Here is a 26,511-nt window from a genome sequence, read left to right as displayed (position 1 = left end):
GTGGGACGGTACTTGTCTGGTTCTGTTGTTGTGTATCTAGCCGTAGCCAGAGAATCACCTGCAGTGCTTCTCTTCCCACTCAGCACCGTTTTTTCTGGCGTTCCCCAACGATCGATTTTTGGCTCCTTCCTATTGCTCATCTGTCTGTTGTTGATTGGCAACATCAGTTTCCATGTACGTGTACGCTGAGGAAGCCCAGCTGTACCTCACCACCACCTCCCTCGATCCTTCCACTGTCACTAAATTGTCTGATTGCTTATCCGGCATCCAGTTCTGAGTGAGCAGCAATTTCCTCCAATTAAATATTGGAAAGATTGAAGCCATTGGCCTGAATATTTAGGTCAGCGGGCGGGCGTGATTGGCGGGCCCAGGATCGGCTGGGGAACAGATCACCGACTGTGATTGGCCCCCGACTGCGATTTCACTCTGGCTGGCCAATTAACAGCCAGCCAGTGTGAAACGTGCACTGAGAAGCTCAACGCTGCCAGGGTGGGAGCGGGAAGAGGGTAGATGCTGATGTCAATACAGGCGCAGGCCAACGCTGAGAGAGAGCTGCCTCAGGGAGCTGAAGACCTGAAAAATCAAAAATAGAAGTTTCAGAAGCTGAAAGAAGGTGTCCATATATCATAATAAATCACGTGAAAATTTAGCTACTGAAAATGCTGTCCACAAAAATTTATATTTTATTTCGTCACAGAAGCCTGACCCTGCCTATGGATGAAGTTTCATGAAAAATTTAAAGGCCACCTGGCCAATTTGCCCGTCGTCCAATCGTAAAGTTGGACGGACCATGAAAAATCAGAGTAAATTGCTTCGTTAATGGGCTTAATTGCCCTTTTGTCAGTGGACGCACCCCCGACTTTGGTGCACGCCCACTGAAATATTGTGCAATCGTGGGATGACGTCAGGGCGCTTGCCCTACATCATCTCGTGCGATTTCACGCCGGATCAGGTCAGGCGTGTGCCCGTCTGCCGAGCTAAAAATTCTGTCCATTGTTTTCAGTCCCCATCACAAACTCCACTTGTCTCCTTGGCAACTATCTGAAGCTGAACCAGATTACTTGCAAGGTTGGTGTTGTATTTGACCTTGAGATGAACTTTCGACCACATGTCCATGCTGTCACTAAGGCCGCCTATTTCCACTTCAGCATTATCATCCAACTGCACCCATGTCTCAGTTTATCTGCTGCTGGATCCCTCCATCCATGACTTTGTTATCTCTAGACTTGACTATTCCAACACACTCCTCACTGGCCAGTCCTCTTCCAGCATCCATTCGCTTGTGGTTATCTAAAATGCTGTTACCTATATCCTATTTGCACTAAATTCCATTTAACCATTTCCCTATGCATGCTGACTTACATCGGTTCCCAATTAAGCAAGACCTCAATTTTTTTAAATTTTCATCCTTTCAAATCCCTCCACGGTCTCAATTCTTGTCTGTAACCTTTTCCAACTCTACAGCCCTCCAATTCTGCACGTTCCCAAATTTAATCACTCTACCATCTGTGTCCGTTTCTTCAGCTGACAACACCCTAAACTCTGGAATTCCCTCCCTAAACCTCATCACTTCTCTGTTAATTCCCTCCTTTAATACTGCTTAAAACCTGTCTCTTTGACTAAGATTTTGGTCATCAGCCCTAAAAGCTCCTAGGTAGCTCAGTGTTGAGCTATTTTTGATAATACTCGAATGAAGGGCCTTGCAAAGCTTTACAACGTAAAAGGTGTTATATAAATGTGGGATGGTGGGTTGGATGGTGTTGGGGAGTGGGGGTACATGGGCAGAAAATAGGCATGACTTATGCTTAGCCATCCACCAAATTCCTAGCACTGCCTTGCTGAAAGAGTGGAGGAGAAGCATACCTGGCAAGTTCTTGGACGACACCTGGTATTCCACCAATTACGCTGTCGTTAGGCCCAATGAAACTATTCCCAGTTGACAACTGGTGTAAGTTTAATTGGGAGCCTAGTATGTGTTCAAGACAAGGCATTTGATTCTGGACGAGATCAGTTATCTTAAGGAAAAATTGCCATTCTTCCGCGGGCTTTCCCAGGTTTCAGGCCAAGTCAGAATGGCACTCAGCCAATCTGACTTCTGGTCGGCACAACAGTGTGGGTGCCATTCTGATTGGGAATCTCACCCTTGTGTCGCTGACCATGGGAAACTGGGAGGTCTCTTCTGTTGCATGGTGAAGCAAGGATCCTAGAATCCCATGCCTTGGCCATAGTAACTATCTTTATATTTCAGGTTTTTACCCTCTGCTTAATTTCCTATATTTCAAATGTTATTGCAAGTTTCTGGTTATTCAGTGATGCATGACTACAGACTGTTTAATGAAACAGATTTCCTACTGCAGCATGAAGGGAGTGCCTATATTTTCAAACAGGATAACAATTATTGTGAGGCTGCTAGTGCTCCTGATCATAAAACTTAGCAACCATCAATTTACAGTTTTGTTCTGAATGGCCTCCTCCTGTGTCATATTATTTTAGACGTCAGATGAGAATTACTTAGTCTATTACAGCATGAATTTCCAGCTACATCAGGGTAAAGAATATTAAGCAGCTCCTTTTTATTCAGCAGGGTAAAGGCTACAATGTGTTAATGCAGATTTCTTTACTTAGCAGGGTAGAACAAAGGGTTAAATTTTATCAGATTGCATACTGTCACATTCTCATTGTTTGCACTACAATCATCATACCTATAGTGGAAAAGTACAATTTAAAGGGATTGATTTGGGATTATCAGGACAGTGCTACTGTGTCATGACAGACAACGTGGAGAATGCTCCTGATGGTTTTTTGAGTGATGATTGTTGTTTTTAATGAGTTGGTTATTTGATTATATGGAAATATAATTGCATAATTAGAATTGTATAATTAATGATGAGTAGAGAGGAAAGTAGCTGTGACTCAATTTGTAAATTACTCAATTTGTAAATTACTCAATCCAATGTACAAGCCCAGCCCTCGGAATAATGAATATAATCATATAACCTATATATCTTCCAGTTTGAATGTTACTTTGGTTCAATAAAGCAGCTGTAGTTATATACCAGGCTGAATGTGTGGACTGAGTGTGTGGAGTCTACATCAATATGTTAGAAATTTGCATCTAAAGTAATAGTAGCTATCTTTTCTCTTTACAGAACCTGACTGACCCAGTTCTGATCAAGGGCGCATATCTGAAATATTAAGTTGTCTTTTCTCTATACAGCCTCCTTGACTGACATCCTGTTTTTATTTCCGATTTATAGTTTTCAAAGTATATTTAAAGTATTTTTGTATTAATGGATTTTTTGTAGCACTATACATTGGCCTCGATTAGATCCCTCACTGTAGCTGATCTTGAAGCATATTTGCAATACTGTCTTTTAGCCTGCATTTGGGGACTTGAATCTGGGTTCAAAGTTGAGGCAACAACACTCCACGAGAGGCTCCAACACAATACTATATCTGTATGTACAGCACAATGTAGTATGATGTTATACTGTCTGTACTGGTGCAGTAATATGCAGCACAATTTTTATCATAAAACCCTGAGAAATTTTCTAAACAATATTCAGCTCCAGGACTCTTCAATTAAGAATCATGGCTGATTCATTAATTTTATATACAGTCACTTTGAAAACATGCTATGATTCCATGAATTTCAAAATGTAAGACAGTACTTAGCATGGAGCTACATACCATAATTAAAATTTGTAACTTGATAGCCTTTACTTCCTAAGAATGAACTTTGCATTTTTTTGTAGGGCAAGAAATTCATTCTCAAGCACTAGGCAGATTTACCTTGTATCCCTGAGGCCAACCTGTGCCACCTGCTTGGCCCATGCGAAGCATGTCACTGAGGGGAGTGCAGGCAGTTGCATTGCCTGTTTGCTTCTCAAGATGTGGAAATGGCACTATCCTGATGCCATACAGCCCAACCTGCTGATATGCCATTATTGTCCAATAAGAAAAATGAAGCAGCAAAATGGGCCCTGCAGTAGCAGTTATTTAAAGGACCAGGCTTCCTGATTGTAGTAAGTTACATTTATGGATATTTTCCCCACTGGAAAGTGTCTGGAAGTACTCAGTGTTTTGCTAGAATACCTCCTCACAGGATGGTGGAGGAGTAGATGACTTGTCCACACAAAGGCTGCAAAATATATGGGGTCTGTAGCTGTAGTGCCTCTGGGTCTGCAGTATGACAGGAAGTTGGAACTCAGACTCCAGAGAATAGAAGCTTTGAGCCATTCCTCTGCCAAGTTGGAACCGGGCTCCTCCATGCTCCTTGACAGTGACAAGAGGCTGCCTGGTAGATCAGCCAATGCACCCAACATCTTGGTGTGCATCCTATCAAGGTTCTAAGTGTTCTTTGTCTACCACCTTGCCCTCTGGTGAGCTGGCAAATGAACCATTCTTTACCCTTGGGCTGCTTGCAGCCTGCTTGTGCCTTTTGACTCACCATGTTCTGATCTCAGCTCTATACTAGCCTTCAACGTAAGTGCCAGTGTGTAAGCAAATGGCTGCATGCATCACGTTAAATGACAGGGCTTCTTCATTATTGTGTGTACCTGTGCTCTGCCTTTTTCCTTGGGCTGCTTTGGTTGTGCGAGCAGCAATCCTTCATGTCTGAAAGCTGGAACTCAAGAAAGTTTGGTGAGGGAAGGGGTGTGGTGTTTCATCAAGTTTAATTTAACCTTCTTACTCTTGTACTCTAAGCCCCTGTTAATAAAGCCTAGCTTGCGGTATGCTTTATTAACAGTGCTCTCAATCTGTCTTGCCACCTTCAATGACCTATACACAGGCCCTCTGCTCTTACAACCCCTTTAGAATTGTTCCTTTATTTTATATTGTCTCTCCGTGTTCTTCCTACCAAAATGAATCACTTGGCTCTTCTCTGCATTGAATTTCATATGCCACCTGTCTGTCCATTCCATCAATTTGTCTATGTCCTTATAAAGTTCTACACTATCCTCCTCACAGTTCACAATGCTTCCAAGTTTGGTGTCATCCACAAATTTTGAAATTGTGCCCTGTACACCAAGGTCTAGGTCATCAATATATATCAGGAAGAGCAAGAACAAGAACACCTACCCCTGGGGAACTCCCCTACAAACCTTTCTCCAATTCGAAAAACATCTAATCATTCACCACTAGGTGCATTAACCAGGCCCCTTTTCAAATTAGAAAGATCTGCAGGTGGGCTCCAGCAACGGAATCCCCATTCGCTCCCTATCATTAAGTTGTGGACAGTAGAGGTGGATTGAGCATGTGGGTATGCTATTGGTATTCATATGTACAGGCTAATTTCTCAACCAAGTCCGTCATAATCCATCACACTGTAAGGTGTTCTTGGTGTCGCTGCACATGTTGCAAATCTGGCCCATACCCCACTCTTGAAGTGGGGTGGTCACCTGAGCCATCTTCCCTTTATCTGGAGATTGAAAATGGACTCTGTCCAGAGGGACATGATTTACAAATTTCTAGATAAAGGGAGGAAAAACATTCCCAATGTCACCTTCATCCTGGTGTCTACCTTTTTATACAGCTGCATCAAGATGTGTGTAGACACTACGCAAACACCAAGTGTCACTATGGGCTGAGATTCTATCTGTCCTAGGTGTTGCAAAGGATGGGTCTGGCCAGGTTGCTGCAGAACTCTCCATTCATCTGGATCGTGCTGTACCACCTGTCCTTTGTGGAAAAGTTTGTACAGAAAAACACCTTTGATCACAAGTTCACCAGGCAGGATCCGCATCTAACACTCTCGAGGTCCTCCAAGAAAAGGAGTTGGTGGATCCTCTCATTGCCAGAACTTGCAAACAAGCACCACAATGTAGCTTAACTGTTGGTGAGATGGGCCCTTCCCGTCATATCTTTCTTGTACATCTGGAGTCTCAGCACCACCACATGCTATCCCCTAGGTGGCTGCAGTGGGGAAGAGACTGTCATTCACCTTCTGGACTGTGCCTTTGCAAAGAGAGCCTGGAAAGAGGTGCAGTGGTTTTGTTATGATTAACTCTGAGCAGCTCTGTAAGGCAGGGCTCTATGCTGTACGGGCTGTTCCCAGGAATGCACACTAAGACAAACATCAATTGCTGCTGGAGGACCACAAACTCTGTGAAAGGTGCTCTTTGGCCTGCCTGAAACTGGTTGGGTTTCCAGTATAAAGAGTTGTCCACGAGTGTGTGTTGCAAATGGGCATGCTCCTTGGTCCAGTACTACATGTTGAGGGATGCACCGAAGCTTGGGCAGCCACTGCAAGGGCTCAATGAAGAAAGGCTACTATCTAAGGTACTTCCAGCATAGATCACTGAGGGGCTGCAATCCATGCAGCAGAGAATGTTTGACATGAAATGTATGTTGTAAATATAACATGTAAATGTAGTGAGGCACGTCAGAGTGCCATGTACTGTATTGAAAGAAACTGAACTGTATTGCATTTTATGTAATTGTCAAGTTTGTGATGTACCTTTATAAATTTTATTTTTGGAAAAAAAAGTCCAGCACAGAACACAGTAAAAGTGTTTCCCCACAGATGTTAGTGAAATATTTGTGTGCGAAGTGAATGTGGACATTTACGTATGTTCTACCAGTAGAACGACTGGGTTTACCTTCTTTTGTTAAGTATATATTGAAATTGTCATAACTTTGAGTGAGACTTCAGTGTTTTCCTTTTAACGTGCTCTTTGTAGATGGTATGATCTCCAGTCAAAACCAAATAAAATGGCAAAGAACAGAGGTCAGCTACAACTTGCGTTTGAGTTCCTACGTGACAATATGACAGCAAGTTCATATGAGCTATTCAAAAGAAGACCTCAGTCTGTGTTTGATAAGTTTAAGGACAAAGTAACTTCCTTAAAATATGGAATGACTCATGAGATTTTACCATCTGAAAAACCCAGCACTGTGAGTAAACAACTATTTATTTTCTCACTGTGTGTATTCAAGCTGAGGGGAATGGAGTTGGCATTTTGTTGTAGTTAGGTTTAAGAGAAGTAATGAAATCCTACCACAGAGCAACTTCCTTGAAATTTGGAGCTGACATTCTTCAGGCTTCCTGTGCACTGAGATGATAGGAAAATATCCATTTTTTATAAGTCTTTTATTTATATTTTCCACTTCATCTATAAGTGCAAGAATCATGCTTCTTGCGACTAGGAAGCCAAGCTAGTCTCAACCATGTTACCCTTTCTGGCAAAAAGAGTTCAGGCCACAATTTGTCCCTGTGGCCTGGGTGAGGGAAGAATGAATCTGCATGGTACTTTCTTGTCTGAAGTTGGTCATGCTTTCTTCTTCCAGCCAGGAATTATAGATTATGCTTCCTGTTGTCATTGAGGGGAGTGCATCAAGGTTCCCTGTTTTAGAAGGGAGAGTCTGGGATAAATGAGCATAAATCCAAAAGGCAAAGTGCCACTGCAGGCAATATCTGTTTCAGCTTTGGCAGTTCAGGGTGAATAAATTTATTGAAATTACAATTAATATTGTTCCAGGCAAACAGGAACTACTTTGGGGCTCCTCAGTGGCACCATGATAAGTTCTGATCTCTCTTTTTATTTCTTTGTGTGGTTATTTTTTCCTGCCCAAATTCCTGCAGCTTGAATGCAGTTTCTTAAATGGTGGGCCAGATATCCTACATCTTCCCATGTTTCTGCCAGCGGTGGTGTCAAATTTGCTGGAAGAAAAGTCCACAATATCAGAAGTATTGGGGCCTGTGATCATTTCTGATGTGTGTTCCAGAAATATACTGACACCATTTAATACAAAATGTTTTGGGAAAGGATACACGAAAATCACTTGCATTTCACACATTCAGGCGTGTGATTTTCAACAGAGTTACAGTCCTCCTAGCCTTTCACAGATGAAACATTGAAGCAGATGATTGATTAATTTTGACAGCCATTTATTTTTCTTCCTTATTTCTGTTAGTAATGGGTACTTTAATGTGGACTATTCTGCATGCTGATTGATGTTTCTGTTCTGTGATTTGGACTATGACAGACAGCTTTACTATTGGTCTGCCTTGTCCAAGCCATTTTGTTTTCTACTGCGAAGGGTAGGAACATCTTTTCTATGATGGGAATCTATTTGCTTAGAGGTTAAGGGATAAGAAAGGAACTGTTAGAAATTTATTCCATACTGCCAAACGGTGAAAATGAGATAGAGGAAGAAATATGGAGATAAATTAAGAAAATGTACAGAATTAACAGTGCCATAAATGGTAGATTGATTTCATTCATGACTAAGATGTTAATGCCCACCAAGGACAAATATCTCCATTGAAAGGCCTATATTCAGGGCTTCTTGCTGGAACCTGTGAGAACTTGCGCAAAGGGCACTTGCTGAGGCCTTGTTCCCACCTCTCTCATTTTCTGCACTGAAGGTTAAGCTGAACTAATACTTATAACAAAAACATTCAGTTGGATTAAATTAAACAAAAATTACATCATGCATTCTTGTGCACACCTTGATCACTGTGTGATCAGTGATTTCCATTCAGTCAATGCACTGGTCATTATAGACTTCCAGGAGCCTGTTGGATATCAGTATTCCAGAGCTCAGAGCAAACAGCTGAAGAGACTGTACCCAGAAATATTCTACCTTTATGCTGAAAAGTTAGTTTGAAGAATTAGCAGAACCACCATGAGGCTTCCAACCTGTTTATCCTGTACACTGAGTGGCTGGTGAAATACCAGGGTAGTGCAAACAAGATCTCAGCAGTGCCTTACATTCCCACAGTCTCTAACAAGAAGCCCTGAATATAGGCCTTTCAGTAAGAAAAACAAGCTGCTTGGACAAGGCAGACCATTGTAGTAAAGCTGTCTGTCATTGTCCAAATCCTAGTTGTCGATGGTCACTAACGTAGATCTTGTCCCAAGTTGCAGGGGTGGGATCATATTGCTAATCAGGCTGGACATGTCAGAGGTGCTGTGCCCCTACTCCAGAGGTACACTGAGGCCAGCTAAAGGCCTAAATAAGTAGATTATATAACATTTACTTTAGCTTCTAAGAGCAAGCTGACATTTTTGAAGCAGTGGATTTTTTTGTCTCTTCCCCGCCCCCCCGGCCCCTCCACCATAACCACCGCGCTATCATTCCTGAAGATTATTATTTTACCTGGGTACTGTTCCAGTTTGTGACTCTGTCTGTGGCTGCATATCTGGTCATAGAAGGTGCTACTTGACAGTCACAGGAGTTTGTATACAGTGTTCCTTACTGGAAAACCATCAGAAAATGAACCCTGGCTGAGTTTTCCTCTGGCTAGCCCAGCGGCATGAAGTTAACTGCACCTCCCCACTACCTTTTAAGCTGAGATCAGCTAACCAAGGACGTACCTCAAATTGAACTTTGGACCTTCCAGATTGTGTGGGCCAGTTAGGTGCTGCCATTCCCAGCTGAGCCCTGGAGGTGGGGGAGTGGGTGTTTGGGTAATGTAGGGCATTTTTCCTTTGTACCTCCAGTGAAGTATTCATTATTTCAGATTATAATATTTAGTCCCTATTCTTGTCAATAGAAAGTAACGTGAGAATGTACAAGATTGGAAAATGCTGTTAGCCCATTTGGCAGCTTCTCAAATTGTTAAACTAATCTTGTATTTTATTGATCAGAGCTTGAAGCATCACAAAAATGGAAAAATGTCAAAATCACACAGCTATGGTAAGGAACCTAATGTAATTCAGTCTATTGTTCTGTTTCTTCATGTCCAAATGTTTAGGGTGAACCTAAAAATAAGACTGAGCTGCAACTATGGGGTAGTGGTAGTTTGAGATTGAAGGAGAAACTTCTTAGTGAGCAGATTGTTTCTGCTGGTGAGATGCTGGCGTGGATTAGGAAATTCGGCATTAACAGTCCTGCTCACTGTTAACAGAAACCCGCCACTGATATTGCTTGACACCCATATAGATTGCTTTCATACCTTTTCTTCGACAGATCAATTTTAATATTCAAATAATGCCTTAAATTATTTCCATCATTTAAAATGGTGTTCTGCATTGTGTGCTCAGCCAATCATCCCCATCTTCTGAGCCTAAAAGGAATAACTTCATAAAAGAACTCTTATGGAGATAGAGGTTTGTTGAACATTTTTTTCTCCTTTGGGTTTTTACAGATGTGTGAAAAGACCTTAAAAAGTGCAATTATAAAAACTTTTGCTGCAATTTGATGAGAAACATGCTGCTTAACAGTGTTCTACAGTACCCCAACTATAGTATTTTGTAGCTGAAGAGATATAAAATGAATGAAGACATATCAAGGAGGTCAGTTGCCATGAGAGTTTAATAGCTTGCACTTATCATTATCCAAGCAACCAAATCTACAGGCCTGGGCACATCTATGGCCCATTACTCAAGAAAATTGCCACTGTCAGATCATCATGAAGCAAGTTGCACAACTGTCCCTTCTACTGCAAGGAAACCTACACCATCACGATAACGCAGTAGTTTTTATGCTTCTGCCTTCTAATTTAATGTAAAACTGTAGCATCAGTCATTCTGCTTCCCACACAAGTATCAAATAGTGACTGATGTATTGATCAGAATGGCCAAAATGTTCCCATTGAATAATGATAGTTTCATGTACCACTGAATTTAGCCACATTGCTGTATTTTTAAAGTAGAGGAATTGTTAATGGCAGGCATATTTCCTAAGCAGCAAGTTCTTGTTCTTTCTCTGCTGTCATTCTCATTCTCAAGCTAATAACTGAAATCTTTGGGATGCATGTAACTGGTTTTGTATTTGGAAATGATAAGAAGGACACTGCTTGTTCCAAGTGGTGGCTGAAATATCCTCTGCTCTCAAACTTTGTACACCAAGGATGACATCAGAGGTCACACGACTATGGCTTTCTACATTTCACAAATGCATTCTCCAAACATTTCCTTTTTCATAAAAAGAGAAAAAAAAACAACCTGCATACTGTACACTATCATTTGCAGTTGTAAGTCAGGCACATACATGGTCTATGGGGAGGATTTTCTCCCTGTTGGGTGGGCCATTCGGGAGCAGGCGTGGGGCTGATCACCGCCCGCAATCGGCTCTGCGCAGTCATTTTATGTGGGCAGGCTAATTAAGGCCCGCCCAGTGTGAAATGCGGCTCCCGAGGATAGCAGGAGTGGGCGGGTGGCGGTGGGAGTGCAATGACCGCTGGGTCCAGTGGCAACCCAGCAGCCTGTTCAAATCGAGCACAGGCAGCTTTGCAAAGGCTGTTCATCATGGCCAACAGAAGGGCTACCCAGAGCGCTGCTGGAGAGCAGCCAAGGCAGGAGGGTTGGGCAGTGGGGCCAAAAGAGTACAGCATGCCCCTTAGTTTTCTTATGAGTGCCTAGTTGCCACCCTGGAGGAGGTAGCAGCACAGAGGGAGGTCCTCGTTGCTAGGGACGGGAAGAGGACGCACCCCTCACCTGACCACTCGTGCCTGAGAGGAGATGGAGACATAGCTCTCATGACGTGTGACGCATGTGGGTCGAGTGCCGCAAGCAATTCAATGACCTCTTGTACTCGGGAAGGGTGAATACCATGTTCGCAGAGGTCACTTAACACAGCAGGTAGGCTTCCCCTCCCCACAACTCTGACTGCAGTTAGAGCATTGAATCATCCACAACATATTTCCCTTGCTGGTTGGGCCAGCAGATATTGCCCATGTCTAGTTCACCCTGAGAGGGCAGTGCTGAGATGGGTTCTACACACGCAACCTGTGTTATACTGACACCCAGAGTACTGTTTTGGGGGCAACCTCAAGGATCTGCATCTAGGCGCAGTGCTGGAACTGCAAAACATGTCAAAGTCAGGCTGCTGACATGCTGGGAGTGGAGCTTCCAGGTGGCAGGGCACCAATCCATCTGCTGTCTTTGTACTTGTGCGTCCTTGCTTTGCAAGGTTAGACCGTGTAGTGGCAAATGTGATGGAGGCAGCATGTGGGCAAGGGGGTGGTCAGCCCTGGCTTCTTGGTGCGAGTATGCGGCAGCTGCGGGGTGACGGATCACTGGAGCTCTGCAATGTCCCACTCAGGTTGGGGTGGCAGGGATGTGATGGGAATCCAGGTACAGGGTGGACTAATCAGTGCACCTCTCTGCTTTTTCAGGAGAAGACTGCACACAATGCCGCCAAGCCGATGCGGACTAGCGGAGGCCAGACCCAGTTGGCCATAATCACCAGATACGAGCAGGAGGCGATGGATCTGGAGAGGCGCCATGCGCCCAGGTCCACCGGTGGCGGTGAGGCTGGGTTGCCACAGGGATGTAAGATTGCCGTGCACTGAGGTCACCATGTGTTCCCAGCAGCCATGTCACTGCTGAATGTTCAGTGATTGAAGCTTGCAACATGGGATGACCATTGATTATGGAAGGATGAGTGCATACTGATCCGGGGGACAGGCATGCACATTGACATTTTCTCCACTTGAGCTAATCAAATGTTCTTCCTTTCAGCGTCACCGGAGCAGGGCCGGGAGGAGGAGGCAGAGGGGCCACCTCTGACACCTGAGGGCCCTGAACAAATGGAATCACCAGTGTCACACCATCTCTGCCAAGCAGGTACCAGTGCAGATATTAGCACCTTGGTGGGAATTAGAGCGTTGGCTAGTGTCCCGGGGCACAGCGGTGAGGGCGCTTCACACTCGCTTGAGATGCGGGCGGAGACAGAGTGCATTTGGAGGAAGCTGGGGACCAGGCTGCTCAGTTGGTGGCTGATGATGTGCCTCTGGAGTCGTCTGTGAGGCAGCAGATGCTGGAGGTCCAGCAGGGTATGCGGGAGGATCTGGCGGAGATACATGAGGCAATGCATGGCATGGTGACTGTGCTGGAAGAATCCACACAGAGCATCACTGATGCAGTGAGCCTCAAGGCCAAGCACCATGCTTCCTCCATGGAGAGGGTGGCGAGTCTCGCGCAGAGGCTCCTCCAGAAGAACAATCAGGACCTCCTGGGGATGCGCTCAGACCTGCAAGCCCTCACAGTGGCATTGACCTCAGCTGGTCAGTGCCTGTGTGGGAGATGGATTGGGCACCAAGTCTCCCAGCTCAGTGCCCATTCATCATTGGTGAGCAGGAAGGTCCAAAGTGACCTCATGTCGGCGCAGGAGCTGCCTGTCGTCTCTATGGGCTCCTCTCAGGGCGCTTTGGATGAGGGTAGCAGCTGTTCTGCCCCTCTGCCAGTGACTGAGATCCGATGAGGCTGCAGCAACTGGGGAGATGCCAGCCGTGGAACTGGCTGCTCCCTCCCAGGCGGGGCCATCAAAGGCTCCACGGGCCAGAGGACACCTGCCAAGGTTATTGAGGTCAACAGGACAGCACAGTGAGCAGGCTGTCTCAGATGCCAGTGCCAGCAAGGGGGGAGTACTTAGACGTAGCACCCGGAAATGTAAACTTAAGGCACACCACAGGCTTCTCACTGATGGTTTTATGTTGCCCTGCTATTAGCTGATGACAAGTTGGTGTGATGAGTAACACCTTTGCATTCATTTTATTTTCTGCTCCATTTTGTTAATTCATTAAATTTTGATATGTGAGCATGGCTCAGGGTGATTCCTTACTTCTGCAGGTGGACGGGAACCCATGATGTTATGAGTGACTTGTTTGTCATTGTTTGTTATTGACAAGGCACATAGCTAATGTTCCTACCCAGGCAGATTTTGCTCTTAGATATCGAGTATGGAGCCTGCAGTCCTGGCTTGTGTTGGAGGTCCATCTGTGGTGGGTTTGTTGGATTAAAGCCTCCCGGGTGTCCCTGCCTCCCTGGAGGATGCCTGGGTCAGTGTCTACCCCCTCAGCGTTCTGTGTGTGCTCATCCTCGGACTCACTATTGGATTCATCGTTTGCAGCCAGAGCGACTGCATCAATATCTTCATCCTCCACTACATCTCCCCTTTCTAGCGCCAGATTGTGGAGAGCGCAGCATGCAATTACCGTCAGCGACACACGATCTGGGGGGTATTGGCATGCGCCCCCGAATGGTCCAGGCATCGGAAGCGCATCTTGAGAAGACTGATGGTTCTCTCCGCCACAGCCCTTGTGGAGGCATGGCTCCTTTGTAACACTGCTCAGCCTCTGTTCTTGGATAGCAGAGGGGTGTTATGAGCTACCTTTTGAGGTGATAGCCCTTGTCGCCCAGCAGCCATCCATCCAGCTGGGCTGGAGCACCAAAAACCCTCGACACCTGGGAGTGTCTGAGGATGTAATCATCATGGGAGCTGCCTGGGTACCTTGCACAGACTTGTAGAATCTGCATCTTGTGATCACACACGGGCAGCCGTGACCTTCAATGCCACTGGCATGGGGTGCCCACGAACACAGTTGGTGCAGATCCCAGGGCCTATCATCTGACAGATAGAGGTCACTGTCTCCCTTGAGGGAGGGAGTCTCCCTTCGGCACTGCACCTCAGACGTATTGAGGTAGCTGCTTCACCATCTGTAAACCCTGGCAGCAGTATAGTGGCGTCCTCTGTGGCCCCTTCCGCCTTGGACTTCCTGTTGGCCCTGCACCCCTTTTGCCTGCACCTCTCCTCCCAAAGGTGGCTCCCCTGGAGGCTGAATGTGCACTCCTGGCCTCCTCCCCCTTCTGGCCCTCCCTTCCTCCTCAGAGGAGGTGCTTCCAGTGGAGAGCACAACTCCCATTCCGAGGCTGAGGGAAGGCTTCCTGAAACCAGCAAGGCCCCAGAAATGATGTTCACTCCAGAGTCCTGACCTGAAGCCTGTTACCCCTGTCCAAGCAGCTGTGAAGAGTTTTGAAGTATTCCTGCTCTCACAGGCAAGTATCAGTAACTTTAAGCATTAAATGTCTGACAAATAAAGGGTCATGGCCCCACACACCCCTGTTATCCCGCTCATGGATGAGGTTTATAAAAATGTGACCTGCCCTTTGCACCCGTGCGATGACCTGAAGGTTGCACAGGCCCTGAAAAATTGGTGTTAGTTGCTGCCTCAAGGGACTTAAATGGCCTGTTAATTAATGACGGGCACGCATCGGAGATCAACGCGTGCCCGCCCTCTGAAATATTGTGATGGCGCACGGTGATGCAGGATGCTCGCCTGACATCACACATCATTTTGCACATTGGTTTGTGGGGCCAAACCCTGCATGCCGACGAGAAAATTCTGGCCCATATGTTCATTCTAGTCTGACCCACTTTCATCTGTCCCTACACACGCATTGCACACAATCTTTAAAGTGTTCAGGTCTCCTAATGGTACACGTACTGGTTGTTATTGGCTGTTCGCCTGTCATCAGCTGGGTTGGTGTTGCCACTCTGGGGAATGTCACTGCTGTGGTGAGTGTTGCTGCTGTGATAATTGCTGCTGCTGATCCGTTACCTTTGTTGGGGGTCCCAGAGGCCATTCAATTCCTTGTGCAGTTAATGAACTCACATCTTCCTCATCAGCTGTCTGTTGTGAAGGAGCAGCTTCTCCAGTTTTATGTATATGTCTGCAGATACAATGATAAATCTGATCATTCATTTTCACATATGATTGAGGTGATAACTTCCCTACATAGATCCCTAGTTGCCAAGTGGGCTGACTTTTGTTCAGCGTGTTGAATGTTTGCATTTTGACTGGCTCTCTAATTGTCAACTCTGCTGATGATTTAGCAACTTTATCAAAGTGAAATTTTGCTTTCTGGTGTTTCACTTTGATTTTGTCATTCACTCCTGGCTTCAGTAGATTCTTGGATATTGGAAGAGCAGTTTGGGTGCGCCATGACATTAGTCCCTTAACTGGACTGCTTTCCATATCTTTAGTAGATTTGTTTCTCCATTCTAGCATTGCCTTGTACACATCTGTGCTGATATACTCTTATTTTTTGATGATCCATTTAGCAATTTTCACAGCTGCCTCAGCCTGTCCATTTGGTTGGGAATAGTGTGGAGATGATGTGTAGTGCTAAATTTCCCAATCAATTATGAAGCGCCTGAATTCTCCACTTCTGATCTGTGGGCCATTGTCATTCATCACAATGTCAGGAATGCCCTAGCGACTGAAGTATGCTTTCAGGCATTCTACAATCTCACTGGTTGACGATGATGTCAGCATGTCTGACTCCCAGTAATCAGTCAATGGTGACGAGATGATCAATTCCAGTGAAAGTGGAGAGACCTACTCTAAGTTTCATCCGTGGTCTGTCTGTGATGTCATGAGTAGCTTGTTAGCTGCTTAGCTTGATATTCATTACAAGCACCGCACTGGTTGATATGGCCCTTGACCTCATTGAGCACTTCTCTTGCCTTGTTCAAACCAGAATCGATTCCTTGATGGCTTGCATGGATGTGCTTCATTATCGTTTTCTCATCTCCTTGGGGTTGATAACACTAGTTCCTTTGTACACGGTACCATTTTGGACAATCGCTTCAGCTTTGTATGTACAATACCCTTTTATAGCAACATGGTGAAGTGACTTTTAAATTTTAGCTGATCTCTGTAAACCATGTCAACCTTCACAGGTGGCAGAAATTTTAAAAACCAAGTCTTACACCTTTTGGCATTGAGGAGTTAATTTATTACATATTTCTGCAAACAAAGTAACATCCTTTACAGATGCTTTGGAGTGGATAGAAGTAGTTTGAGAAGGATGCTTTGAAGAGGCTTGTGGTCAGACTCTGCATCATTTTGTCTCTCCCAAACAGGTACTGATTAAAATCCTCACAAGCAAAGACAATAACTGGGCACTCATTCTCAATCTGTGCATAGTGTTGTTCAGCTTGTGTTAACTCTGGATGCAAACACAACTGCTTGCCCTTCCTGTTTGAAGGTTGCTACAAGTCCTGCCTCGCTAACATCATGGTTAACTTCATCGTTAACATTGTAGTACCTGAGCAGTAGTGTTGTCATCACTAATTTGATGTGAGTGAAACTTACTTCGTGTTCTATGCCCCAATAGCTTTGCTTGCATAGAGGTTCACACTCTGATGACAAATTGGGCAAGAACTTTGCTAGGTAGTGTACAAATCCAACAAATTGTTGCACCGCCTTAACATCTGTTGTTTGCCGTATTTCTGCTACAGCTTGCACAGGGCAAACTCCTTTCGCCTATGTACTTGACTTCAGTCATCTTCGATTTAGGCTTTTTCTTGTTCAGTTTCAGGTTCATTTGGCAAGCTCTCTCTAACGGTCTCACTAGATTCTGATTATGGTCTGTGATGGCTTCTTTCATCATATCACCACATCCATAGACTAGCAGATAATCCACAGTCACTTCCATTCTTGAAGATCATTGACTATTTCATGCTATCTGCATTGATATTCCTCTGGAGCAGTAGAAATGCCAAAAGGCATGCGCAACCATCTGTAACTCCCAAATTATGTCCAGAACGTAGTCAGAAAACTGCTGCTTTCACTCTGTGATATGCATCCAACCCATTATCAAATGAGTGCATGCCACTCTGTGGCAATTTGTGTTGCTATTGAGACTGGAAGAATTTCCAAATTTATTTTAAAATCTGCTTTCATTGCCATAGTAACAGATACCGGAATAATCAAAGCCATACTGACTTACTCAGTGACCAATGTCCTATGCATAATTGCAGACTGAAGTTTTAATTATTCTGTTGTTTTTTTTTTTTACAGCAGCTGACTCTCTTACAGCTATCAAAATCCACTTGATTTCAGCTGCACACTCCTGACACCATGTTCTAAGGGGTAGATGAAATGGCCTCTGCTCTCAAGCCTTTGGAGGTCACATGACTATGACAAGCAACAATGCACAAAGGCACTTCACCAAACATTGGGTGCTTTGAAATACTCTTTGTCCTTGACCACTGGCATCATATGCAGGCTACTATTCTAGGCTTACAATGATAGGAAAAAAGCCAAATGTTAGAATAGCTGTCTGACAGAACTTGTGTCACAGGATACTGACTGTGATGTTTCTCTCTGCAAATACCTTGAATGTGTACTTTCCTCCCAAATCCATATTTCTGGGAGCTCACATCTCAATTCCTCCAATCAGGTTTTCAGACTTGCAACAGTACCGAAATGGCTCTCAAAGTAACAAATGAAATCAGGTGGAATTTACTTGAGTTGATTGAGGTCCTGCAACCTGGTTGGAGAACCTGTGGGAGCCCAGTGTCATCTTTCTACGAGAAACCCAATGCTATTGGCAGTGCAATCAGACACTTATCTGGGCGGTGTCAGATCTCCCAGTGGAACAAGTCCCCAATAGGATGGAAATCCCGACTCTGAGAGCTGCAGGACAATCAGATGTTGGCAGCTCTCCATTACCAGCAACACCACTGGACACTGCTAGTAATACAGTGAGGCCTTTACCAGGGATCATCGCTGGATCCCTGGAGAGAGATAACAGGCAGGATGGGAGTTGAGAGGAAGGTTTGTCAATGAAGCGGTTAGCGGTGTTGGATGGAAGGCGAGGGGGGTTGCTTTCTGTAGCTACCCCCCTTCCCAATGCTAGGTCCCTCGATTAGTCCTTGAGTGCCTATGAACAAGGGACCCCTCCCTCTGGTAGGCCACTCCAAACCCTGGGTTTGCTGGATGACACTCTGAGGCACAGGAGATTTGTGCAAGTCCAAACAAATCTTTGAACTACCATTAAATCTCAGTGGGATTGGGGAATAATTGCTCTCAAATAACTCATTAATGAGCTTAATTGACATCCAGCTGCCAGCAGGTGGGTTTCCCATGCCTGGCCCTTCATACAAGTGGAACACTTTTCCTATCGCTGAGAGTCAGACACATCTTGTCCACTGTAGCTCCATTAAATTGCACCCATTCTATGTGACTGTGACAAGCTAAATTTTCCCTGCACATCCATCTCAACCTCTCTGGAGCCTTTGAAACGGTTGACTACACAATTCTTGCCTCTCCACAATTCTCCTCCAATGCCTCACCACTATCGTCCAACTGGGTAGGACTGCACTCTTTTGGTTCCCTTTTAGTTATTCATTACCACATGCAGTGGCTTCTCTTCTGGTCACGCACAGTGATCTCTGGTGTCTGCCAAGGATCAATCCTTGGCCCCGTCCTATTTCATCTAAATTCTGTCCCTTGGTGACATCATTCGAAAATGCAGCTTCAGTTTCCATATGTACACACTACTTCATCACTCAAGTTCTTGCTAAGCTGCATGGATACCTACGCAAGAAACCCTGCCACCCATTAAATTCTGCCCCCTCTCTGTGTCCATTCGGTATTTGGGAAAGAAAAAAACTGAAAACCTTCAATGTAAAATCAAATAAGGAATTCAGAAGAAACTTCTTTACCCAGAAAGTGGTGAAAATGTGAAATTCACAATTCATTACCATAGGAACATAGAAACATAAGAAAAAGGAAAATAAACCTCGGCCTGCTCCACTATTTAAAATGGTTATTGCTGATCCTTGGTATCAACTTCACTTTCCTACCTGCTCCCCATATTCCTTGATTCCCTGAGACACCAAAAATCTGTCCATCTCAGCCTTAAATATATTCAACGATGTAGCATCCACAACCCCCTGGGGTAAAGAATTCCAAAGATTCACAATCATTTGAATGAGGAATTTCTCCTCATCTCAGCCCTAAATGATTGATCCCTTACCCTGAGACTGTGCCCTGTGTTCTAGATTGTCCAGCCAGGAGAAACAACCTCAGTGTCTACTCTATTAAGCTCCTTCAGAAACTTGTATGTTTTCAACAAGATCACTTCTCATTCTTCTAGACTCCAGAGTTTTTACATTCAAGTTGCTTAGCCTCTCAACCTCTCATCCCAGGAACCAATCTAGTAAACCTTCACTGCACTAGTTCCAATGCCAATATGTTCTCCCTTCAATGTGGCTGGAATTTTATGGCTCGGGTATGGGATGGCAGGTGGTGGGGGGAAGGGTGGGATGCTGTAAAATTAGGTGCCAGGTCAATGGTGTTCATCTGTGCCTGCTGCAATTTTACTTGCAACAGAGGAGACTTTGGCCAGCCTGAGAGTCATTTGAGGTCCTTGTGTGGCCAATTAATGACCACTTATAGGCCTCCTCCCACTGCTGCTGGGATTTTATCAGTGGCAGGGAGGGCAGTGACAAAGTGACAAGGCTCGCCAGGAGAAACGTAGCAGACTAGTGGCCAGGCAAGGGGGGGGATGGGCTTCTCTTCAGCTTTCCCCTCCCCACAGTATTCCCCCCACCCTGCCTGATGAGACCTACCAGCTTCAGTGGTGTTGTTGGGACGAGAGTTGCCGGCCCTCTGATAGGCCGACGGCTATCCAAGGTGGGACTTCCTCCCCCATGGAAGCAGAAGAGCTGGCTCAAGGCGGCTAAAGCCTGAATGCCAGCGGAGGCAGGGTTACCCCCAACTTTTATATTGGGGTCGCAGACCCCGGCACTTGCATAAAATTCAATCCATGGAGTCCAAAACTGCACACAGTATTCAGATGAGGTGTCACCAGAGATCTCTTTATTCTTGTACTCTAATCCTTGCAATAAAGGGGCAACATGTCCTTTGCCTTACAGAAGAACATAAAAAAATAGGAGCAGGAGTAGACCATTCAGCCCCTCGAGCCTGCTTCACCATTCAGTAAGATCATGGCTGATCATTTTTTGTTTTGATTTCCACGTTCTCATCTAACCCTGATAACCTTTGATTCTCTTGCCTTGCAAGAATCTATCTACCTCTGCCTTAAAAAATATTCAAAGACTTCGCCTCCACCACCTTCTGAGGCAGAGCATTCCAAAGTGTCTCAACCCTCTGAGAAAAAAATTCTCCTCATCTCTGTCCAAAAAGGGCCACCCCTAATTTTAAAATAGTGCCCCCTAGTCCTGGACTGATGTCCACCTTGTCAAGGCCATTCAGGATCTTATATACATCAATCAAGCCACCTCGCACTCTTCTAAACTCCAGTGGAAATAAGTCCAGTCTGTCCAACCTTTCCTCATAAGATAACCCACTGGGGAGAATTTTCTTCCCGTTGGGGGGGTTGTGTGGGCGCAGGTGTGCATGCAGCCAATTGTTGCCCACGATCGGCTGGGCGCTGCCATTTTATGTGGGTGGGCCAATTCAGGCCCGGGAAGTGTGCTGCACACCCAGAAGTGCTGAGCGCTCCCAGTGCAGGTAATGAGGGGATGCCTGAATCGGGGCCTGCGCTCTTTCGCATGCAGAAATCTCCCCGAGGCACAGAGTTGCCTCAGGGAGATTAGTTTAAGTTTAAAAAATTTTAATAAAGGAGATTTAAAAAAAAACATTTCGAGCATGTCCCCTCATGTGAAACTGTCACATGAGCTGGGACATTTCTATGAATTTTATTTAGAAATTTTTCAAACCTTTAAAAATCTTCATGAAACCTCATCCCACCCGTGGATGAGGTTCCATGAGAATTGTAAAGGCTGCCTGGGCTTTTCGCCTGCCCACCAATCTTAAGGTTGGATGGGCAGCTCTGTTTATTGTTTTAATTAATAGTTAACTGGCCTTAATAAGTCTGACAGTTTGGTAGGCACGCAGCTGACTCGGGTGCGAGCCTGCTGAACTGAACATCTGAATGAAACGCAATGACGTCAGGACGCACGCCCGACATCACCGTGTGTCATTTTACGCCTCGGGGAGCGGGGGTGGAGCCCAGTCATTCCAGGTATCAATCTGGTAAATCTCCTTTGAACCGCCTCCAATGCATTTACATCCTTTCTTAAATAAGGAGACTAAAACTGCACACAGTATTAAAGGTGCAGTCTCACCAATGCCTTGTACAACTGAAGCATAACATCCTTACTTTTATGTTTGGCTAATTGATTACTGTGCCTGCATGCTAACTTTCTGTAATAACAAAATACTGTGGATGCTAGAGATCTGAAATAAAAACAAAGTAGTGCAAATACTCAGCAGATCTGGTAGCATCTGTGGAGAGAGAAATAGAGTTAATGTTTCAAGTCCAATATGACTCTTCATTGGAACTTTGTATTAATTGTACGAGTATACCCAAGTCCTTTTGAAAATTAACATTTTGAAGTTTCATGCCTTTTAAAATATATTTAGCTTTTCTATTCTTATTACCAAAATAAATAACCTCACACTTGCCCATATTATTTGCCATCTGCCACCTTGTTGCCCACTCACTTGATGTGTCTATACCTCTTTGTAACCCATGACACAGAGGCTGCAATTGCCAGATTTTACTATGTAACTTTCTATCCTCTAAGTTGTTAATAAACACGGTCAACAGCTGAGGTCCCATCGCAGATCCTTGTGGGACACCACTAGTCACATCTTAACGATTAGAATACCTATATTCCCCTATCACTCAACCAATGTCCTAACCAGGTCAATAATTTATTTTCAATTCCATGGGTTTCAACAGTCTCTTACGAGGGGCCTTAATACTATGTTTCTAATACTTTTTTATATGCAGACCACTTTTGGCAGAGCAAAAGACTCCGTGGACCATCTACCCCACCTGCTTTCACTTGCCACTACAAAGAAACTCATCAGAATTCATGGGAACTATAAATATTTAGCTGCTTTTTTGCTACTAAATGTAATAAATTTACGTACATTAATCTTTTAAATTAGATATAAGTAAATTAATTAATGCCAAAAACAAAACAATAGACATTTTCATATTATAAACATTAATACCACAAGATAACACATTTGTTTGAAACATTCTGATAGATTATAAAATGATCACTATGGGCAGGATTTTCCTGTTGGAGGGTGGGGCCCGCTCGCCAACGCGTAAAATAACGTGCGGTGACTTCGGTCGGAACTCCCGACGTCACCGTGCCCCATTTAAATTTTGAGGTAGGCGGCGGCTCAGCAAAATCAGTTGTGCGCCTGCCGACCTGTCAATGGCCAATTGAGGCCATTGACAGAGTCATTGAAGTAATTAATGGACCTGCCCATTCAACCTTAAGGTTGGCAGGTAGGCCAGGAGCCCTGGTGGGCTTCAGAAAAAGCATGAAACCTCATCCACGGGCGGGATGAAAAATAGAAAAAAAAAATTTCCCTGACATGTATCCTCATGTGACTGTGTCAAATGAGGATACATGTCAGGGAAATTTTTTTTTTCTATTTTTAATGTTTTTGACAGTAAAGATGATCTCCCTGAAGCAGCACTTAGCCTCAGGGAGATTAGTGCACCCTTTCATGCACATGCACGAAAGAGCGCACACTTGGGTTTAGGGATTCCCCCCGCCTGCACAGGGAGTGCATAGTGCTTCCGTGTGGACGTCATGCTGGGTGGGTCTTAATTGCCCGCCCACGTAAAATGGCACGCCCCCGATCGGAATGCGCCTGTGCGTGCCCGCACTTCCACTTTTACCCCAACAGGGGGAAAATCCTGCCCCATAAATTTTTTTGAGAAGTTAATAACTTACATCTATATTAAACAAAATCACCAGTAACATAAATCTTGCTTATAAAGGTGTACTTCTGTTACTCATGCTTATCATGACTCATACTGTCTACATGGGAACTGGTCTGGTTTTTTAACGTCACACAAGTGGTGGGAATGAGGGCTCTGGCCTGTTTCCTTGTATGGCCTTGGTTTGCATTTTTGGATCTGCCCACGAACCATCTGGAGGACCCTCATACACCACACTTTGAAAACCACTGCTTTAAAAAATGTCTTCTGAAAGTCAACATAAAGAACATCCATAGACATTTCACTACTTTAGACACCTGTTCAAAAAATTCAATCAGGTTTGTTAGTCATGACCTACTGTTTACAAGTTCATGCTGGCTCTCTCTGATCAGTTGAAAATTTCCAAGGCGTTCTGTCACCCTGTGCTTATAGTCTCTTGTAATTTCCTGACAACAGATGTTAGGCTAAATAGTCTATAATTTCCTTGTTTTACTCTCACCTTTCTTAAAAAGCAGAGGAACATGCACAATTTTCCAATCTAAAAAGGAAAAGTTTCTAAATCAAGAAAACTTTGGAAGATTATAGTTAGGGCATCTGCAATGTTAACCTACTTCCTTTAGAATCTTGGGATAGATGGGTATGATCAGAATTATGAGGGTTTCCTTGGGGCCTTAACAAATGTTTACATACTTGGTCTGCTAAATAGTATTGAAAGGCATCTTTATTTTGGCAGCTTTCTTAAGGTATTCCTCTTCTTCCACCTCAGTTCCCACGTGTGATTTGTGCACAGAACAGTGACTGAAGCCAGCACCTCTTTCCAGGCATGCTGAACTGCAATTTTTAGGGAGGATGCCATGAATGACTGTACAATTAGTAAAGGCTGAAATTCAAGCTTGAAGTACTTAAAAACTTGGCCAATGCGCGAATAATTTTTGTCTTTATTTTGTTGTAGCCAAGCCTCTTAAATTTGAACAATAACACTTTAACACAATAACACTGCCAGACCTGCTGAGTTTTTCCAGGTAATTCTGTTTTTGTTTTTGTTTAAGGAATACTGCCAAACAATTTCCTGTCTCCATCCGTTACTCTTTGGTGATCTAATATAACCTGGCGCAATATGGAGCTCACACAATATGGATCTCAAATACCTGAAAGACAATTCAACAACAAATGGACAACACTTAACCCATTTTGTTACTCGAGACCAGAAAATTTCCTGGGATGTTCCAATGAAAATTCCTTGTTTCATCTAGCAGGTTGCAATGAGCAATGGGTCTTTTGTTTCTCCAGGCTGAATTTTCACCCCCATCAGGGGCGTTGTGTGAGAGTGAGTGTGAACCTGATCGGCACCCCCGATCAGGTGCATGTTGCCATTTTATGTGGGCAGGCCAATTAAGGCCTGCCCAGTGTGATGCACACCTGGAAGCGCTGTGGGCAAGGGGGGATTCCCTGAGTTGGAGCCCGCACTCTTTCGCGCATGTTTAAGCTCTGAAAAACTTAAGAAAAAAATTTAAGGACACGTTCCCTCATGTGAAACTGTCACATGACCTGGGACATGTCCATTAATTTTTTCAAAAAGTTTTATTTTATTAATAAACCCTTCATGAGACCTCATCCCGCCCATGGATGAGGTTTCATGAAAAATATGAAGGCCGTCTGGGCTTTTCGCCTGCCTGCCAACCTTAAGGTTGGACGGGCAGCATTCTTAACAACTTTAATTACTTTCTTAATGGCCTTAATAGGCCTTTGACAGTTCGGCAGGTGCTCAGCCAATGTGGCTGCGCACCCGCCAAACTGATAATCTAAATGACGCGTGGTGACATCGGGACGTCCGCCCGACATCACCTCGCGTCATTTTACGCATCGACGAGCAGGCCCTGCCCCCGCTCACCGACCGGAAAATTCTTCCCTCTATTTTGCTGTATTTTGAACCTGGAAGAGATTATTTCACTGAGGTGGAATATCAGCAGACTGACCTCTCAGATTTTGGCCATATTAAAATGCCAAATAATGGTCAGATGCTTCCTCCAGAGGAAGAAAGTAACATTTGAAGAGCAGCAGTCCTCACTCTAATTGCCCTTGTTAACATCAGCAGAGGCTTGGGAGCATGTTTCCAAGCTCCCTTCCCAGCTGGAGAAACCGAATGGTATGAAAATGTTCATGGTAAGAAAATCAAATTATTCCTCCTTAAGCACAAGTTGACAAGATGCCTTGTGCTACTTTGAAACTCTTATGGCTCCACTCAAACCCATAAAAGTTGTTTTTAAATATTTGGGATGGAGATCTTGGCATTTGTCAATGCTGTCCGCATGAACCCCTAGAATAGGGTAGTATTTTAAGTGTTTTATATTTAAACATCTTTTGTTTTCACTACACAGTAGCACAAATGGACTCCAGGGCTGAAACTATTCCAACATTTAATCAACCAGAGATGGACAAGCAAACTGGAGCTGAGGTTCTCTCTCACCTTTTCCACAGTTTCCACAAAAACTCTGGAGATGATGAACACCCTAAGATGCATTTAAATAAGATAGATGCCCTTGCAGAAAATGAAAGCCAAATTAAGCCAGACAAAATGACAGCTCTGAAACTGGAGGAAGCAACTGTTCTAAAGCTAAATCCTAACAACATTGACCGTAACATTTTACCAGAATGTGCAGCTGATGCACATGAGCTACAACAGGAAACTGGCAGACCCTATGTTTCAGCTTATAACTCTCCATTGGAACCTAAAAGTCCCCACCGCATTGATGATATCCCAAGGTTAACATCTTTTGTAATAGCTGGTCTGGGTCGGGATGTTTCATTCAAGGAATGGAAAGCAAATCCTCCAACTTGTTGCACTCATTGTTTTCGTCAGGTTAACTCAAGAAGCAGGTGACAGCTTTAACTTTGAACATACCATACTGCACACTATTCAAGTCACTTTGGGATCTACAGCATGCTTGTGAAAGAACACCTGCATGAACCTTTCTTTAGATGTGTTCAATAAAGTGAAGGCGTGCCCATGTCTGTCTCTTTTTCTAGTATAGTCATATGACAATATTGAAAAATTTGATGCAAATGGTGAGATCAGTGCAAATCTAGGATAGCAAAGCACACTTGAGTCTGAAATCAATCCAAAGTTGGCACAGTTTGGGCTCTGACTTAAGTTTATTTGGAATTTGTTAGCTTTTCTTAAAGGGGATCCTCAGGACCATCTGCTGCCTTAAAATGTGAAAAATGTTGCTTACTCACAAAATCTTCTGCCAAATGTTCTAAACTGCAT

General features: G+C 44.3%; 1 protein-coding gene across 2 annotated transcripts in view; it reads left to right on the top strand.

The window, feature by feature from the left end:
- The window catches only part of LOC121281182 (rab11 family-interacting protein 2-like), a 28,594-nt gene extending 2,386 nt beyond the window's left edge, over positions 1 to 26,208 (top strand). Inside the window, exons 2-4 of one of the 2 annotated variants that reach the window (XM_041193939.1) lie at positions 6,684 to 6,897; positions 9,597 to 9,645; positions 26,104 to 26,208. In XM_041193939.1, coding sequence (XP_041049873.1) covers positions 6,684 to 6,897; positions 9,597 to 9,645; positions 26,104 to 26,108 — 268 coding nt within the window. In that variant the 3' untranslated portion in view covers positions 26,109 to 26,208. Of the gene's footprint in view, positions 1 to 6,683; positions 6,898 to 9,596; positions 9,646 to 25,621 lie in introns of both variants that reach the window. The other variant, XM_041193938.1, reaches the window with a different exon arrangement.
- The last annotated feature ends 303 nt before the right edge of the window (positions 26,209 to 26,511 follow it).

The sequence above is a fragment of the Carcharodon carcharias genome, chromosome 8 (genome assembly GCF_017639515.1).
Source record: "Carcharodon carcharias isolate sCarCar2 chromosome 8, sCarCar2.pri, whole genome shotgun sequence".
Classification (NCBI taxonomy): domain Eukaryota; kingdom Metazoa; phylum Chordata; class Chondrichthyes; order Lamniformes; family Lamnidae; genus Carcharodon; species Carcharodon carcharias.
The sequence above is the reverse complement of the archived record's forward strand: the minus strand, read 5'-3'. Positions and strand labels throughout refer to the sequence as shown.